Source organism: Rhipicephalus sanguineus, chromosome 7 (assembly GCF_013339695.2).
Source record: "Rhipicephalus sanguineus isolate Rsan-2018 chromosome 7, BIME_Rsan_1.4, whole genome shotgun sequence".
NCBI classification, from domain to species: domain Eukaryota; kingdom Metazoa; phylum Arthropoda; class Arachnida; order Ixodida; family Ixodidae; genus Rhipicephalus; species Rhipicephalus sanguineus.
This window is the reverse complement of record NC_051182.1, coordinates 125,477,693-125,497,705: the sequence shown is the minus strand read 5'-3', so window position 1 is coordinate 125,497,705 and position 20,013 is coordinate 125,477,693. Positions and strand designations below refer to the sequence as shown.

The window sequence follows — 20,013 nt, the reverse complement described above, 5'->3', positions numbered from 1 at the left end:
AAAGTTTCCTCGTTATATCCGGCACTTTACGCGGGAGCTGATTAAGGAGGAGAGACAGAAAGTTATACGGGCAGATCATATTAAGATGTTCGCGGGGATAACGTAGCCGCAGCAAGCACATGACCGGGTTCGGCCTATCTGTTTATCTATTTTGCATTTCTCTGCACTTATTTGTGGTACCTACATTACATTCAGCTATGCTAAATAACACTACTAGTACTTGCTAGTGTGTACTTGATGATTCCATCATTTAAACGTGTTATTACCTGTTCATGCATTTTGTATTTGTCTGCACTTATTGCTGGCAGCTAAGTTCTATTCACCTATGCTAAATATTGGTACTAGTACTTGTTATTCTGTATTTGAGAAACTCAGGTTGTTATGTCTCCAAGCTAACCACTGCTTTGATAGCTTCGTGCATCTCAGTGTGTATGTGTGTTTTAATTATGCGCACCTAAGGAAATACTGTTGCTGTGCCGCCCACCGCGAACGGGGGGACGTCAGGAGGCTAACCGCCTCCTTTTGTCCTGACCCGTGGTCAGTGCCTTCTGTTGTCGAAAGAGCGAATAAATGAAAGTTTTTGTGGAACCTAACGTGTTCGCCCGAATAAAGCAATCACTGGCTAACCTTGGCTAACTGACGACTAATGTCGCCTTCTGTTGGCTAACGCTTGTATAAGAATGTAACAAAATAACGCCTGTGTACTACCACGGCTCTACCACACTTGATTATATGTTTTACGCCTTGACCCGAATGTTCCCTTAAGTTCCTTTACCAGACACTACACAAGAGCTCGCTTGAAGAGAGGGAAATGTCGACAGTACCCTAGAGTTCACTCACTGCCCGCTACACGTACGGTTGCATAGTGCGCGGTAATGTGTGCCATAAAGCGTTCGGTAATGTACGCCATAAAGCGTGCGGTAATGTATGGCATAAAGCGTGCGGTAATGTATGGCATAATGTGTAGGGTTATGCCATAAAGCGTACCGTAAAGTGTGCTGCAAAGTATGCCATCAAGCGTGCGGTAAAGTGTGCTTAATGTATGCCATAACGTGTGCGGTAAAGTATGTCATAAAGTTTGCGCTAAAGTATGCCATAATGTGTGATAAAGTTTGCGGTAAAGAATGACATAATGTGTGGGGTAAAGTATGACATAATGTGTGGGGTAAAGTATGCGGTAAAGTATGTTATAAAGCTCGTGGTAAAGTGCACGGTAAAGTATGCGGTAAAGTGTGCGGTAAAGTTTGCGTTAAAATATACCACAAAATGTGCGGTAAAATGGTTGTGAACGTCCCTAAGCACAGGAAACGTGACTGCCACTTTTTTGTGTGCATATATACATATATTTCCTTCGTTTTTGTAAGTAAAAGCTACATCTCAGCGCTTTTCACACGTGCGACATTCTTTACCATCGTACTCTTTTGCGTTTAAGGAAGTTACCACATTCCACGTCGTGTCACTCGCCGCACACCGAGTCCCACGAATGCAAACTACGTTATTATAATGCCACGCGCCCTCCTTTTTCTCATTTTTATGTAACTAGTCCGTTGCGCGCGTAGCCACCGCGTTGCGCAAGCCGCTCCTTAATGTCTGGGAACCTTCCAGATTATGCTAGAATCTTCTTATAGGCTTGAGCGCGCAAACGCGAACAGTTGAGATTATTCTCGCACTAACGCGGCAACCAGCGATAAGGCTCGAACGTTCGATGGGGCATTTATAAATGCCGACACGAAAAATACCGACACGAACATTCGAGCCTTATCTCTGGTGACCGCGTTGTCACGACCACGTGACAATAATATCAGGAGGCATGAAAATTTCATGAGCTTCTCGAAACTGGGAAAAAAAGAACTTTCGCAACTGCGAGAAAGGCACGCCACAGGTGCTTCTGACAGCTCGTGTCAGGAATTGAATATTAAAGAAATCCTGCGAGCGACTCTACATTACCACGTTCTTTTTTTTTTACCTCTTTCAGTTCGCTATATTTTTTTATTTTTGTTTTTGGGAAACCACTTCTTTGTCGCTCCAGCTCTTGTAAAGATGGAGTAGCCGAGGTGATGTAAACCTTCATCTCTCCACAGCAAGCCAGTTAAAACAGAACAGAAACAGAAAGAAAGTCAAAGAATTGTCTCAAACTTCTTAATCCACGAATACATGCAAATGTAGTGACACACAGCTGCTTCTCGAAAGCTTCAGTGCGGTGAATCTACAAAGTATCGAGGTTATAATCTTTTGTTCTATAACGCAAACTGAACGACGGGGCGACAAAACAAAGAAGCCGAATATTTTTGGACCCATGTTTTCAATTTTTAGTGTTCTGTTTTGACTCGTCTAGATTCATTTACTTATTTTGTTAATCGCTGACACCTCGAAGCCAGGGGCCCACTTCTCTTCATGACGAGGCGATATATCTATATCTATATATATATATATATATATATATATATATATATATATATATATAGAGAGAGAGAGAGAGAGAGAGAGAGAGAGAGAAGGAAAGATACGCATATACATACAGACGTGTGTATGTAGGCATGTCACGTTAACTTAGTTTGTTCATTTTAGCGTACGTTGAGCACGACGTGAGTGTGCAGAGACTAAGCCGCGAGGAACCACGCCAGCTGTTGCGTTTCCTCTCGAAGCAACGCTGGTGTTAGCCCAACATATGTGCGCCGTGGATGGAATAATCCATCCTAGGTTGCTTTCATTTCTCGTTCGGGCTCGAGCCCCCTTCTAAGCCTAGAACTGACCCCCCCCCCCCCCCGAAGCTGGATATTGCACTTGCGAAAAGACGGCCGGATATAAGCGGCCTTCGAGACGACGGGCCGTGCCTGCGACCCTGATGGACGCATTCCTCCTCAACGCCCCCCCCCCCCCCCCTCCGCCTTTCTATCCTAAGTCCGTAATCCTCTTGCTTCTATATCCTTTTCGCCTTCTGGGTTGTCGTCCATCGCTATAAGCTGGCGGACGGAACCCTGCGAAGTGAGATGTGTGTTGCGCCTGTCGACGAAATACGATTATATAAAAGGTAAAGACGCCGAATGCTCTAGCCAAGCAGCCGACTCAATATTGACGCCGCACTCGCTCTTTGACTTGTGTCTTTCGCCCATTCGTTTGTGTGTTGCATTTTGTTTGCTTCTTGTTTATGACCTTTCGAGTTGAGAGGCAGGTCTCGCGTTAGCATTCCGAGAAATGCATCTGTTGCATTCCTTGGCCAAGCGTACAAGCGACAATACAATTAGCGTGAAAGAGGCCTAAATTGCCGCACGCTGAGAGGCATATTCAGGCTGACGATGACGATGCTGCTGCTGCTGATGATGATGATGATGCTGATGGCATAAACGAATGCGATGCCCGAAGTTTAGGACTTGACGTACTATGCCTTCTTTCCTATAACAAGCATTCTATACGGGAAAGTAAATTGGGCTTTCATAAACAGTTGCTGGTTCGCCTGCAAGTCGTCTTCTGCTCGCCGTCGTCTGCAAGTTGTTCTTCGCAAGTTGCCTTCTGTAGGTTGTCTGTATAAGTTGTATATTTGCAAGTAAGTCTTGGTCTGTAAGCATTGGTCTCGAAATCTTAGTCTCGAAGTCTTTGTCTCTAGGTCGTTGACTCTAAGTCTTGGTCTCTCAGTCTTCGTCTGTGTCTTGGTCTGCATGTTTTGTCCTGTTTATGTCTTGGTCTATAAGTCTTCCTCTGCAAGTCTTGGTCTCTATGTCTTGGTCTCTGCGTCTTTGTCTCTGTCTCCAAGTCTTGGTCTCCAAATCTTGATCTCCAGGTCTTGATCTCAAAGTCTTCGCCTGCAAGTCTTCGCCCGCAAAATATATATGCAGGTATACATATCGCATTCGCAGCACACGATCGTACGCGATGCCCACAGCACAAGTTAACTACACAGGCCACAGCATGCGCATCGCCCCGCCGCCATGCGGGAGGAAATCGCCTGCGCATCTTATTCTGTAAGCCCGCGGTCATTAGGAGAAGATGTTCAAGCGCCGTTTAATCCCTCTACTGGGCGCAGATGCGCGCGAAGCTTAAGTACTACGCATGCAAATCGACCGGAGAGCGTCCATCCGAGTCAGCTGCGTGACTTGTCAGTAGCACGCGAGCGCTTTATTAATAGTGCGGTAACCCCCCCCCCCCTTCTCTACTTCGAAAACAGTCCACTGTAGAGAGACCGGGATTTCTCCACGAAATCTAGCCGCGGTGGACGCACGATCTGGCCATCGTGTACGCTGGAGAACTGTTGAGGATGAGCGAGAGAGACGCAAGGTGATAAGAGGGGATAAGATCCGCCCGCAGATCCACGTCGGCTCCGCAGCTTCAATATATACGGCCGGGTTTTTACAATCGGTATTCCCCGCCACGGTGGTCTGGTGGTTATGGCGCTCGACTGCTGACCCGAACGTCGCGGGATCGAATCCTGGCCGCGGCGGCTGCATTTTCGATGGAGGCGAAAATGTTTGAGGCCCGTGTACTTAGATTTAGGTGCATGTTAAAGAACCCCAGGTGGTCGGAATTTCCGGAGCCCTCCACTACGGCGTCTCTCATAATCATAGTGTGGTTTTGGGACGTTAAACCCCAGATATTATTATTATATTATACAATCGGTATCAACATCAGGTTGTATTGAGTTACAAAGTTGCAACGCTAATAAGCACTAACAGACAATAATGCCAAGGACAGTTTAGGGGATGTTATCAGTGGTAAATGTAAGGTAGATGTGAAGAAAGAAAAGTTAATGAAAAGATAACTTGTCGCGGGCAGGGATCGAACCTGCGACCTTCGAATAACACGTCCGATGCTCTACATCGGACGCGTTATTCGAAGGTCGCAGGTTCGGTCCCTGCCCACGGCAAGTTATCTTTTCGTCCACTTTTCTTTCTTCACATTTACCTTACATTTACCACTAATAACATCTCCTATACTTTCCTTGGCATTATAGTCTGTCAGTGCTCATTAATATTGTGTATAACAAAGAAAAACGAGCCCTTAAAATTAACAAAGTTGCAATGCGTTATACATGAAGATATGAAAGGACCCGTCGTTGTGGCTTAAAGGAGTACTGACACGAATTTTAGAGTTTTCCCATTGTTGTTGTAATTAAAAACTGCGGTGAACCCCCCCCCCCCCCCAAAAAAAAAAGATAGTATCGTGGTGCCTCTGAACGCGTTTAATATATGTTTAATGCCGCTACCTTAAAAACAACACTTTCGGTTTCGGTATTGAGGGGGGCAGTTTCACGGCGACGTGTTAACACAGCCAGACGCAGGTCTCAGTCACGTGGGGACAGAAACTCGCGACGTAGTAGTGGAAGCCCTGGCGTCTGCTGACAGTTGCACGTGGCCCACGTAAACTACGATGAGTGAATTGTCGTCCAGCAATTTCGACTGCACGCAGGACGCAGAGTTCGCAAACCCAGCGAACTGCGTTGACTCGTCACGATAATGTACATTGCGGTGAGGCCCGCTTGCAGATGCTGGGAAGCGAAAACTTTAAACTCCAAATGAAATATTTTAGACGTGTTTCCTGACTCCGGTGTGTGGAGAGCGTTAACATGGCACGCCGGGAAATGTCCTTTTTGCGATGCTTCGAAATCGTGTCGGTACACCCCTTTAACGTTTACGCCCTTGCACGAGGACGCGGGTTCGATTCCTGCTGACACGGCGGCCGCCTTTCGATGGGGCCGAAATGCAAGAACATCCGCGTGCTTGAGATATAAGTGCCCGTTAAAGAACCCTAGGTGGTTAAAAATTATTTCGCAGACCCCCCAATACCGCGTGCCTCATAATTTTGTCGAGGTCTCTGACATGCAAAATTTCCAAGTTTCATTCAAAACAAGATACAGAAGGGTGTCTCAGGGAAGAAGGATGTACGGGGACCCCATGTCAGTTGGTGCACGAAATGAGTAACACTTGTGAGCAGCAGGGTAAGAGAAATCAGAACAGGCATAAAATAGTGACCGTAGGGCGGCAAACTCACTCATGAATCGACTCACTTAGACTCACTCAGACACAGATCGCGCCGTTAGAGTCTGAGTGAGTCCGGGTGAGTAATATTTTGGTGAGCTTGAGTCCGAGTGAGTCCGGCTGAGAAAAATTTTCAGTGAGTCTGAGTTCGAGTGAGTCCGGTACAAGAAAATTTTGGTGAGTTCGAGTCCGAGTGAGCCCTAAGCGCAAAATATATTTCTTGGGCGAGCCTGACAGTGAGCTCCACACTTTTTTTGCTGACGTATGATAGTGACAGAAGAGTAATTCTTCGTATCAATCAATTATAATGCAAAGTTTCTCCGACGATACATATTAACACAAGATGATGTCGCTCAAAACGGTATACTATACAATTCTGGAGATAAAAAATTCGCAGAATTTAATAATAATAATTCCTGGGGTTTAACGTCCCAAAACCACGACGTGATCACGAGGGACGCCGTAGCGGAGGGCTCCAGAATTTTCGTCCCACTGCGGTTCTATAACGAGCACATCAATCTAAGTACACGGGCCTCAAGCATTTTCGCCTGCATCGAAAATGCGACCGCCGCGAAATTTACAGAATTTAACGAGACCACTACGCGTAGCATAACTCAGAATTTAGTGCATAAGTTTTTTTTGTAAATTTGTTTAAAAAATACTGTTAAAAAATTTGTTTAACAAATACTGTTATCATTACGACCTATACTGTCTTATCACACGTAGCTGTTTCTGCTTAATCCTGCTTCGATTTATTAAGGTGGTAATTTGTCCCAGCCAGCTAATCATATTGTGATCAGTTCCTTCGAAGCTTCCACAAGAACCGTAGACACGCTTTAAACCAGGCTTCATCTTTTAGCATTGTCGACTAATGACAACAAAAACAACGATCTCCAGTGGTTAGCAATCCTGATATTGCAATATTTGAGCCGATACAGATATATGCGGAGAAAAGCACTTTAAAAAAGCCTTCTGCGTACCCGCTTCTCATTTTCATCACCCATACGTATTCTCAAACGTAGCAGCGACTTCCTTAATTTTGTAGGAAGTTGACTATTAATCAAAACCTGAATTTTTGTTAGTGATATGATATGGCGTAGAAATATATGGACGCCGGCTACTTCTTGACTTTTGAATGGATGCAGCGTACGAGATGAATGTTTCAAAATAAGGTGCGAAATAATGTATCAAAGTACTTTGTTGCTATCCGTTCTTTGCGTTGTCTAATCCCACCACGCTGGTGGTGACGCCCGAAACTACGTAGCACTTAGAATACTCGCATTATTAAGCACACACAAAAAATATTTCGGCGGTAACACAACGAAAACAAAAGTACGTAAATACCGCAGAAGGTGTCAAAGTTGCTGCACTGCCAAATTAGCTCGTCAGATCTCAACTGTTTAGACAAATGTGTTAATTTCGCAGATCCTTCCCGCACTCGTAACTCTCGCGAACTAAATATTTTACCATTTTGAACCAGCATTGGTACTGTCACGACTAGGCAATATGCTCAAATACAGTTTTTTTCCCCCTCAACAATTGTACACTGTAATGCTTTACCAGGAGGTGTTCGTGAATTGCCGTGTCCTGACTTTTTATGTGCACTTGATGATGGGACCCCATTCCTGCGATATCCCCGACGGGGCTGCAGTATGTAAAAATAAATAAACCAAATATGCAAAATAAACCGAAATGAATACCGACTTGACTTACAACGTAGCTAACGCTTAATTTTGTTTTTACTTTCAGGAACGCAAGAACACCGATGTGATATCAACATATGCGCTTCATACGAAGAAAAAAAGAAACGTCAAGGGCAGGCGCTTTGGCGATCGGCACACTACTGCACTAGGTGACGTAAGCACCCTCAAGGCACGCTCCTTTTGTTTAGAGCCGCTTCACCTTCACTCTATTTTCCTTTCGCCTTCACCTACGCTCGCCGCGCGTAAATAGAGGGAGAGGGAGGAATCACAAACTCGAGGAGAGGGTATACCGTCGTGAGTCAACCAGCGTGTCCGGTTTGTGTAGCGGGCGGAAGATCTTTATGCCTGGCCCAGCCTCGCCCCTACACAACGTGCCGCACACGCCGACGCGCTCGAAACAGCAGCAAGGAGCACTTACGACGACTTCGACGCGAGCACTTCGTGACATTAGGTCCCCTGCGACTCGTAAAAAGCAACCGCGTTCCCCTTCGGAGACATCGTACATGGCAAGTCGCTATTCGATCGACTCAAGGGACCAAACGAATCGTAAAGAAGAAGCCAATCAAAGTAGCCGTACATCCATTCCATCGCACACTCAACGATCTAATCCCATCGCCAAGTTCCACGCTGTTATCTTTCAGTGTTGCGCACTCAACTGACACTATCTCCCCGGTTATCGCATCGCGAAGTATCTCTAAAAGTAGGGGTAAACTTGAATTGGTTTCGTATCTCTTATCGGATGCAGACACGTCGCCAGATCGCGTACGTCGTCTGCTTGTCCCTTATTCACTAAAAGAATGTCTCAAACACCTCCGTTCGTAAGATAACATTTCAGCCAATCATGAAGGTCTTTAAGACGGATTGCCATAGGCAGTGAGCATGTACGGACGTCGAATGCACTCGAGACATCAGACGACACCCCGAAAAATGCGGAGAGACGACATTCTGTCGCCCGCAATTTAAAATCGAGCAGACGACTGTTTAAAAGTCTTCGCAGCAGACAAAAACACATGGCCCGTTTCAGTTGACAACTCGCTCTGCAGCCGCCAAGACGCGCAAGCCGCTGCGCTGGCGCGAATCCAAGGCGTGTGTACCAAAGCGAAGCGACGACGTGCGCTGGCGTCGTCGCCAGCTAACGCTGGTGCGTGTCCGGCGCGTCAAGAGCTGAGAGCGCGCGCCTCCTCGAAGCAAGAAGAAAAAAAAAATCTGAAACGTGTGGTGTTGCTTGCTCACCGGGCGCTGTCCGGAGCCGTCGAGTCTAAGAAGAGCCTGTGCTGACCCTCATGTTGCTGGCTGCCAGGCTCGGCCATGGTCGTCGTTTTCGTTTTAAAAACCGCACCGCGAGAAACTCCTCAGCCGCGGTTCCCAAAAAGCAGCACCGCACCGTTCGTCCACTTCCTATTCTACCTTGGCGCCTAAAGGTTTCGAGCGCCCAATTCACCCGAGCGCTGCCGCAACTCTCCGCTAGATTGAGCGTTTCACCCGCCCTCCGCAAGGCGGCGCTACCACCGCTAGCTGCGCTCCAAAGGCGTCGTCTGCTCGCGACCGCTTTTTTATCGTCTGCTCTTGGGAAGGGGGCGGTCTCTTCGGCGAGTGAAGCTTCTTCGACACACTTTAACCTGGAGAGCTGAGCTAATGACGAGGTATGCGCCACATTAAGCTTGTTAGCGTGAGAGGAACTGGGTGCCTCTAAAGAGAAATCAATCGATTTCTTTTGTGTGTGTGCCCGGGCGCCGCAATACTTTCAGCATAAGGCCGGCGGAGACGAAACGAAGGGAAGGTGAAAGTGGCGGCTTCTGCAACCTACGTAGCAGACGACTTTCCGAGACGGCGGGCTGACCTGTTTCTTTTCTTTTTTTGTCGAAAGGTGGTAGCGGAATCGGCTCAAGGGCGCGCTAGACTCGCTTCTGGTGGGAAGGAGGGCTGCTTGAATGTGAGCCATCGCTAAGCGGCGATGTTGTTGCGTACGTCACGGTAAACGCTCGCAGTCTGCCGCAGGCTTGGATCATTGTCGAGTCCTGATTAGTTCAAGTTTACTTCAAGTTAGAAAACAGTAGAGAGAGACTACGCTTCAACGCACTAGGTCGTTAGCTAATACGAAACTAACCAGTGCTTGCGACACGCTGCTGCCGTGCTCTTTCTAATTATGTTTCGGCTTGATCAGGTTAGCTCATTAAAAATCTGGGGACTTCGCGTTTATGTTAATTACGCTGCTCGGTTGTCGTTCGTCTCACTTAGTGTATTCGAGATGAAGTTATCAGCGCCTTCATTATTATTATTATTATTATTATTATTATTATTATTATTATTATTATTATTATTATTATTATTATTATTATTATTATTATTATCACTATTATTATTATTATTAGTAGTAGTAGTAGTAGTAGTAGTAGCAGTAGTTAGTAGTAGTAGTAGTAGTAGTAGTAGTATCCATGTGACAGAAGGTGGATGTTGGCGCACAAAATACGGCGCCGGTTACTTCTTATCTCTTAAATAGGTCGGACATACAGAATGACTTTTACACTTCGCGTAAAAGTCAAATTAACATGGCGATATCACAAAAATTGAAAAAATATTTCGCTATCACAAACACTTTAAAACCACACCGTAACAATGAGAAAGAAACTATCAAATATGCGAATAACCATGCCACATAAGTATGAAGTTTTCAAATCAGTGGTTTGCATCTGCCACACGCAGTTTGTGTTATTTCAAAACGGCCAGTAAAATTAGAAAGAAACGATGAGTAAACCGCAGTTAATCCTCGAGACAATTAAATATTCTTCACTTAAATTTTATGGCCTATAATATCAACCAACCTATAATATCACCCCTCAATTAACCTGTATACCAACCTATAATAGTAAACAGCGCCAACAATAGCCGGGGCTGGTTACATAGGGGTAAATACGATAGTTAAGTTACGTCAAAAATTATCGTAGACCGCAACATCATACCAAGTTGCAATAATATAGAAATAATATATTATTCACTTCTCCCTGACCGGTGCTCAGCTGCTGTCTCATTGGAATCAAAATAGATGAAACACGCTGTCCACCTTTTTATCTTCTGAGGTCAGAAAATAGGTTGCCTTCTTATTGCCTACGGTCTCTGACGTAACCTCGAACTGATATGCTGTCATCGTCACATGCAGAGCTATTGTCCGATCGAGTGTACGGGCGTTGTTGTGCGCGCTATCGTAGCGCTTATCGTTCGCCTATTAGCCTTCGCATTGCGTTTAGCGAAAGAAAGGACCCACGCCCTAGAAGATAAAAAGGTCAGCAGGTCTTTTTAGCTAACGCTAAGGAGGTCACAGGCGAAAGCCTATCCTCTGAGAGGCGCTCTCAATTCATTCGAATCACTTTTTACTTACCTAAAGGGACACTAAAGAGAAACACCGAATCGGTTTAGATTGATGAATCATAATCCGAGAACTTTGCTGTCGTTAATTACGCCATCATATGTTTCTTTAATAGAGGAGAAAATTAAGGTCAAAGTATCTTTTAAGTATCACGCCGAAATCTCCGTGCGTGACGTCATGGATTTCAAAGTGTATTTTTCGCACTTTGGCGAGATTGGCTCAACGAAATTTCCTAAAATTTGGTATGTTAAGTCTATGGTCCTCTCAAAGGACAATGTACTTTATTTTTACCGATTAGGAACTACCTGTGACCTAGTAGACGCCGTCAAATGGTATGACGTCAACGCGTTTGGTGCAGGAATTTCGAATTGGCGTCTCCACTTGCATTTTCTTTCCGTGCGTTTTCTCACTTACCAAGCGTCTTGTCGCGGTAAGAGTGGTGTTTTCGGGATTGTGAAAATGTAATTTACTAATACGCGTAGTATCGTTTTTCTCTTTCGTGTCTCTTTAATATACAGCCAGCGCGAAAGACCACGAGGTTTGGGAAAACTTTGATTTTCCCAGCAATCTTGGACTGTATTCGGTTGAACTACACAGCACATGCTGCTGCTAGTGCGTTTCAGAACAAGCCGCAAATCTAAATTCAAGGCTTTATGCCGAAGGAGCGGGAATATTCGGCCTTTTTCTTGCGCCTCGTGGTCCTTACACACTTACGCTGCTTGTACGTTGATTCACATTAGGCAGGTTAGCCCCGATTAGTTACGACCACATAAGGTTTCTTAACGCGCACCCAAATCTAAGTACAAGGGTCTTCTTTCCATTTAGCCCCCGTCGAAATGCGGCCGCTGTGCACGGGAGTCGAACCCGCGCCCTCGGACTTAGCACAACGACACCCTACATGCTAACCTACCACGACGGGTACACAACACATAGATCATTGCTTATGGTTTAGCAATATTAACGGTGAAAGTAAGTGCTTTTCTTTCTTTTTTCAATCGAAAAAAAATTATGGCCAAAGCGCACTAGTGGGCGCCAAGACTGAAGGAAGAGCGCAGCTGGGTGACCTTCCTTGTGTCTCTCTATTTTAGATGCGAAGCATCTCTTGCTCGGTCGGGTATGTCCCGCGGCGTGGGCGTCCGCACTCACACTACGCAAGCGCAACTCTCCTCCTTCCCTCTCTCCAACAGCTGCGCGTTATTTTTCTTTCTTTCTCTCGGTTTCTTGTATTTGTTTTTTGTACTTGTTGCTTTCTGTTTCTTTCTCTCTATCTCTGCGTCTTTCTCTCTCTTTCTTTCTTTCTTTCTCTTTATTTCTCTCTTTCTTTCTCTGTTGGTCTTGCTTTTGTTTTTTGTTTTCTGTCTCTTTTTCGTGTCTGTTTCTTTCCAACCCTTTCTCTCTCTCTCTCTCTCTCTCTCTCTCTCTCTCTTTTGAACGTGCTTTACGTGCGCCACTTCGCAGAGCAGAGATTTCGTTTAACGCTCGCACCTGCTTTGCTCGGTAGTGGGGCTTGCCCAAGTACTATGGCGCATACCCACCTGTGGAGTTTTGCATGACGGACCACAAGCTACCGATACCATAAACCGCTTCGATGTTAAAAGCAAGACAGCTGGAAGTGCACCAAGACAGTGCCATGCAAGCCGTGCCGTGCATGACATGCATGTAATGCTTTGAATGTTAGGAAATGTCGTTTATGTTCATGATACAGTCATGTCGCGGAATACCAATTTTGGTCCATATAAATCTAGCGAAACGACCGTGAGCGCACCATGAGCATGTCATGTGTGTCATGCCGTACATGACATGCATGTTATGATTTTCATGTTACCAGCTTCATTTATGTTTCCCGTGCAGTCACGCCACGCAATACCAATTTTGGTGTATATCAAGCTAGCGAAACGGCCGCGAGCGCATCATGAGCGTGCCATGCAATGCATGACATGCATGTCATGATTGTCATCTTGCCACCTGTCATTTATGTTCGTCGTACAGTCACCTAACGCAATACCGGTTTTGGTGAGCATCAAACTAGCGAACCGAGAGCGGGTGCACCATGAGCGTGCCATGTAAATCATGCACTACATAACATGCATGTCGTGATTGTCATGTTGCCACCTGTCATTTATGTTTGTCGTACACACACGTCCCGCAAAACCAATTTTGGTGTATATCAAGCTAGCGAACGGGTCGCGACCGCACCATAAGCGTGGCATGTAAGTCATTCCCTACATGACATGCATATCATGATTGTCATGTTGCCACCTGTCATTTATGTTCGTCGTACTACAGACACGTCCCGTAAAACAAATTTTGACAGGTCACAACATGACAATCATGACATGCATATCATGATTTTCATGTTGTGACCTGTCATTTATGTTCGTCATACAGTCATGTTATGCCGTACCAATTTTGGTATACATCTCCTTAACGAAACGGCCAGGGGAGCACAAAGTCGTAGGCGGCTAGATAGATAGATAGATAGATAGATAGATAGATAGATAGATAGATAGATAGATAGATAGATAGATAGATAGATAGATAGATAGATAGATAGATAGATAGATAGATAGATAGATAGATAGATAGATAGATAGATAGATAGATAGATAGATAGATAGATAGATAGATAGATAGATAGATAGATACGCTCAAAGTCGCAGAAGTTCGCTAAGAAATGCTTTGCTTTTAAATGACTGGGGTCGGCACTAATCTTTGACTTAGGTGTCTGGTAGTGGCACTAGCACGTCAACGTTCATGTGCTGGTGTATTCCTTGGTTAACATTGTGTTTCGTCGCACTGCCGAAGCTGATCTCAGAGACTGCGTAGCGTAGTTGAGATCTGCTCCGCCAGGTGCCGCGACGACCCAGCTGCTCACAAGAAAAGCGTCTGCTCTTTCAAGTGAAGTAATTCGATTAATATTCATTAATTGTGACAGTCAATTGGCCCTCAACATAAATAAACATGTGCTCCGATATCATTTCTATCCAACATAACTCTTCACTTGGAGCAGAACTATCGATTTCATTCCAGTTTTATTTTTTGGAAGACTCTTTCTGAATGTTCAGAAAACAGGAAGTATGTGCTAGACCGGAAGTGTTCGGAAGAGAAACAAGAGTTCCACTCGTTACGCGTGTCACTAATACAGTTGATATCCCATTTGTTTAGCTTCTCGTTTTACTCAAGTCATGTCCTGTCCTATCTTCAAAACTTCTAAACGAGTCCCCCTATGTGAAGTCGACTCATCACGAGTTATTATTGCTAAAAGACAAACTCGGCATTTCATCTCTAGTTGTTCGCAACTATAGTACACGTTGAAGCAAGAAAGAAATAAAGGAAAGTATCGTGCGCCCCGGTTTCCCCGCTAAACCCGGTTCGAGGCAGCGAATCCTGCCACATCCGAACAAATACATAGGGATGGTCTTGGACGTAATTTGCGCGGGATGCCAAATAGGGAGGCAGAGGAAGACCCACGCAAAACGGAACTAGATCTACTCGAAAGATGAAAGGATCCGCAACCCAATTCCACAAGCCCGCATGCACGGAGTATTGCCACTCACTCCGGCGGTATAATAATGAAGGAGGCTAGGCTCGCCAGGCATATCTGATCAGCGATGCGCTGGCCCGCACCGTGCTAAACGAAAAGCCTGCAAGCCCACACTCTAAGACGAGCCGCAGAGTCAAGGACGACCGCACATAATTCAAAAGCGTCCAGTAAAGCATGAATAATTAGATAAAGATACCAGTCAACGAGGAAGGAGTTCGCGCTGGAACCGTGAAGACCTAGCAACGGAATTATGCGGAAGGCCCGCCTGCCTTTAGCCTACCGGCGGTATTCGTAACAAGGTGTTCTGGAAGCTCGCAGACAAAGAATTGCTTCCGTGTATATCGGGTATGTTCTTTGCCTAAGTGGGAACGCCATTCCTTATTCCGGGGAACGTTATATTTGACTATCATACTGCGCCGTAGTTATTGCGCTCCGCGAAACTCGCGTTGTCTGAACAGACTCGAGAACGAAAGAGCACATCTTACTGGTACTTCACAGCCGGCGCCTGACGTTATCTATTGTAACAAGACCGCACATAATAAACAGACAATGTCGCCTTTTCTAACTTCTTATTTATTCTCTTCTCCTACCCCCCAGTCCCCCTGGCATGGATCCTGTCGTCTTCTTCCTCAACTGCTTTAGCTTGCTTCATCTATCTATCTATCTATCTATCTATCTATCTATCTATCTATCTATCTATCTATCTATCTATCTATCTATCTATCTATCTATCTATCTATCTATCTATCTATCTATCTATCTATCTATCTATCTATCTATCTATCTATCTATCTATCTATCTATCTATCTGTCTGTCTGTCTGTCTGTCTGTCTGTCTGTCTGTCTGTCTGTCTGTCTGTCTGTCTGTCTGTCTGTCTGTCTGTCTGTCTGTCTGTGAGAATCTGACAATCTGAGAAGGTTAGTGAGGGCTACACACAAGCAGTCCAGTGGCACGAGGCATATAAAACAAGACTCCAGACGTTACTCCTCTAAACAACAGGCGCCAACGAACAGACTACCCCGCACAGCTACAACAACTTAAACGAAAGCACCGTAAGCAGTACAGCAGGAAGCTCTGTCGTACATCAAGGCAACGCTTTGTCCTGTCCGCATTGCTGTCCTTCACCTCGCCTCGCAGAGCAAGATTTATTGCCATGCATGAACGAACTACAGCCGTACACGTGGAATTCTATTCATGCGCCGCCCGGAGTGCATTATGGCAGCGCATGTGCCTGCACTCTGAGATGCAGGCTTGGAAGTAATGAAATTACAAGAATGAAGTTGCAGTAATTAAATTACTCTTTCCATTATAGAGAGACGTAATGAAAAAAATTTAGTTGGCTGGTAAGTTATAAATGTAGTGAATTGCTTCAAGCGAGCAATTTCAAGAATATTACTCGCAAGAAAATTACAGAAATTTCAAGAAAATTACTCATTACTTTTCTAATGCAGTTTCGACTCAAGTATGGCATGTCCGCTTCCCTTATGGCATGAAAGGGAAAGAAGAAATTAGAAGCCATTTCGCTATCGCGAAACTGAAAACACGTGAAGCTCGGCGTGTTTTTGCCTGATCTACAAATTTTCTTTCCGTCGCATTGCACAATGCTCCTTCCTAACATTTTCCTTCCCCCATGCCGGTAATAGGAACTTTACCCAAGTGCTAATCAGCGCAATACTCCTGCAGCAACGATGGTCATGCGTGAAACAATGAAATACAACAATGAAAATTCAGCAATGAAATGTGTCAGCACAATATGACATGTGACCTCGATAAAATATCAGATTGCCGTATCGGAAACGGCTGATTTCCAACAAGCCCACGAATGAGAGAGCGTTAGGTATTGCAAAAAGGCGCATACAATTACACTGGGGGCCGGCGCACCTTCGAAGGCCTCATTTGTGTGCATCCGCATTTCTCTACACTCGCTGGCGCCGGGTTTTTCGGGAACGGTTCGACGGTTCTCTGCCGTGTCTCTTTAGTCGGTGCGCACCATCAAAATTGATCTTCCTCATCATCATCATGACATTCATCACCGTATTTAGTGATGAGCACACTCGCAATGGAACGCTCACTGTGGGTTGCATAAAGCCGTACACCCGAAGCAGAAGCCTGATTTGTGCAACCAATTCACACTCTCTTAATTCCGGCAAGTAAAAAACCGTAGCCCACTGGGGAGATCTACACAGCGTGGAAATCGAAGCATCAAAACGCAAACACACGCGCACGCACTCGCGTACACACCATAGGTCGGCAAAAAACTCAGACTCACTCATGAAATATATTCTGCCCTTCGGGCTCACTCGGACTCGGACTCACCAAAATTTTGCTCAACCTGACTCACTCGAACTCAGGCTCACTAAACTTTTTCTCCACTGGACTCACTCGGACTCAAACTCACCCAGATATTACTCACCCGGAATCAGACTTACGGCTCGACCTGAGTCTGAGTGAGTCAACTAATGAGACTGTTAATTATTATTAGCTTTTTTCGACCATGGTGTCAATGCTCTTTAACACCAATATCTCGCATAATAGGCGTTCTGATTGACACATTTTGCTCTCGTACCTTCATATACGAGTTACCAGTGGTTCCAATCCAGTAAGATGGATGGATGGATGCGAAACTTTATTGTAAGGCCATTTTTATTGAAAGTGATGGCGCACACGAGATTAATTTATGAAGACCTCGTGAAAGAGTTTGCGTGCGCAAGTTACCTCACGCCCTCTCCCTTCGTAACTCATGCCTCTGATCGGTAAATATTGACCTGGCGTATGGATTCTAGTGCGTTAAAGTACCTGTGAGTAGACGTGACTATAAACGTGAGCCGACGTACGGTAGATTGTAATGCAGAAGTTGTGTAGATAGGAGCGCACACACACGCGCGCACGCCCCGCAAAACGGACGATCGGTGCATAATGTACAGTGCGTCCATTAAATTAATTTTTTTTCAGCTTCGCCACCGTCAGTTAATGTATATACAGATACACCCGAACGTATACGCTTACGCTTCAAGGAACAGACAAGCGTACAGAACATCAATCAATATAGCGTCACTGATGGAAATACCTTGTCTCATATTAGCGGCAGCGAACGTCATCTTATCTCATTAAGTGAGCATACACATTTTCTTCATTCTTAGCAACCAGTCGTGATAGATTACCTTTGGCGCGCCATGCAATAAAAAAAAATGGAGGCACATGAAAATAAACTAGGACACCGACGTTCTTACGTGGCTTTGCATTAGTGTACGCGGCTCTTTGGTCATTGTGTAATGTTAAAATAAACAACACGTTTTCTTTGTTTTATGTTTCCTTGTTTTTTTAACGCTTCCTAGCCGTCTCCCATCCGCATCCTGTAACGGGACACGATGTTGTTGACGACGTGGCCGTTATGGTGCTCGACTGATGGCATGAAGGTCGCGGGATCGAATCTCGGCCGCCGCTGCCACATTTTCGATGGAGGCGAAAAATGCAAGAGGCCCGTGTACTGAGATTGAGGTGCACGTTAAAGAACCACAAGTGGTAGAAATTTCCGAAGCTCTCCACTACGCCATCCTTCATAATCATATAGAAATTTTGGGACGTAAAACCTCACCATTTATTTTGTTGTAGTTGTTGTTGTTGTTGTTGTTGTTGTTGTTGTTGTTGTTGTTGTTGTTGTTGTTGTTGTTGTTGTTGTTGTTGTTGTTGTTGTTGTTGTTGTTGTTGTTGTTGCCTCGAACCTACGAGGGGGAAATTGCTCACACTGTGGATAATGAAGACAGTGCACGAACGCGGAATTTAAGTGACACAGTACTAAGCGCCGTCTAATACCATCAACAAAAAGAAAGCACGAAACCTGACGTAAATAAATCATATACAGTGAATTCTATATACGCTCTTTACGTGAAGTTCGTGAAGCGCGTCTCGGGCATACAGAATGCGTAATGCTAATAATATAATAATGCATAATAATAATAATAATAATAATAATAATAATAATAATAATAATAATAATAATAATAATAATAATAATAATAATAATAATAATAATAAGAGAGTTGCAAAAGACGTATAAACTACAGCGCGGGCGTTTGCTTACGTAAGCGCGCCGTTCATAGAGAATCAATAAGGCTATATTTAGGACCAGAATCCCTATGGACCGCTGTCGCACACACCCACCACCGTACAATATATATATATATATATATATATATATATATATATATATATATATATATAGGAAAGTCGAACAGTAACTGTTTCGACTAGAGCCGTGCCTGGTGGGACCTACTGTGGAGCTGCGATATGCAAGGATGCACGCGCACAAGCACGTGAGCTGAGATGCGCAAACAACCCCACGCGTTTCAGAGTACATACGCTGTACAGGTGCTGCTGCAAGCTGTATACGCATTCGTGCAAGAGGCCTATGCTATACCGTATACAAGGTGCAGTCTCTGAGCAGTCGTCTCCTTCGAACAGTTGTCGGCTCCCAGCACGATGTATGTTGCGGCGTTATTAGGTTGAACGGGCACTCTAACATTTTAAGGCGAAAGCCTTAGATGCCTCGTCAAACGTGAAATTTGACCGTCGGCGTCCTGCGGCGTCGGGGACGAGTGATGCAAAAAAAAATAATAATCACGATATGACGTCACCATATGACGTCATCACGTCGTCAAGAATTTCGGCTTGACGCCACGCCACGTGACGTAACGTAACATGATCTGTCATCACATGACATCGTACCTTGGTCAAAGGTGCGCCGATCCCGGCGGCAGTGCGAAACCAGGTGAGGTGCCTCCTATCCTGGAGGCAGTGCAAAACCACGTTACGTGCAGAAAGCTTTCGGTGTGCGCCGGGACAATATCAATACATCCACTGAGACGAGAGAGATGGCTTTCGCCTTCGAGTGGTCATAGGTGAATGTATCAGAGACTCAGTGAGTTTTGTGTTTGTACATATTTGAATTATTGCTGCTTATTGTAGTGCATTGAACCAGTCCATGTGTAATTTGTGCCATTCGTTTATTTGTACACATACGTATTAATGACTTCTTTGTTTCTGCAGGTGTCCGCCCTTGTCTGCTGTATACTCGCGGTGCCAGGGGCCCAGTCAGGCGTGTGCAGACACGCCTTTAGCTCCGACACCATGACGATTCGGCACTTGTCATGCATTGTCAAAAAATGTTAACAAACTTTAAACTTCAAACGTCACAATCCGCCAATCTTGTGCGGCGCACGAGATCACTATTGTCTACAGCCGCTTGTGCAAGTATAACTTTCAAACTGTCCCATCCCTTTCTCCAGAGTAGCGTAACCGGTTATTACAAACCGGTTAACGTTCTTTCCTATGCAGAAGATATTGTTTCTCGGAAGAATCAGCCAGTGTGCCTCTTTTTCAGACGTATGCCGCGCAATGCCACGGAAGCCACACAAGAAGTTCGGTTGCGAGAA

At 45.1% G+C, this 20,013-nt stretch overlaps 1 protein-coding gene across 4 annotated transcripts in view; it reads right to left on the bottom strand.

The window, feature by feature from the left end:
• LOC119399838 (BAI1-associated protein 3) overlaps positions 1-9,207 on the bottom strand; it is a 501,956-nt gene extending 492,749 nt beyond the window's left edge. For all 4 annotated transcript variants that reach the window (XM_049417861.1, XM_049417862.1, XM_049417863.1 and 1 more), the window contains exon 1: positions 8,906-9,207. In XM_049417861.1, coding sequence (XP_049273818.1) covers positions 8,906-8,982 — 77 coding nt within the window. In that variant the 5' untranslated portion in view covers positions 8,983-9,207. The remainder of the gene's footprint in view (positions 1-8,905) is intronic.
• Between the last annotated feature and the right edge of the window lie 10,806 nt (positions 9,208-20,013).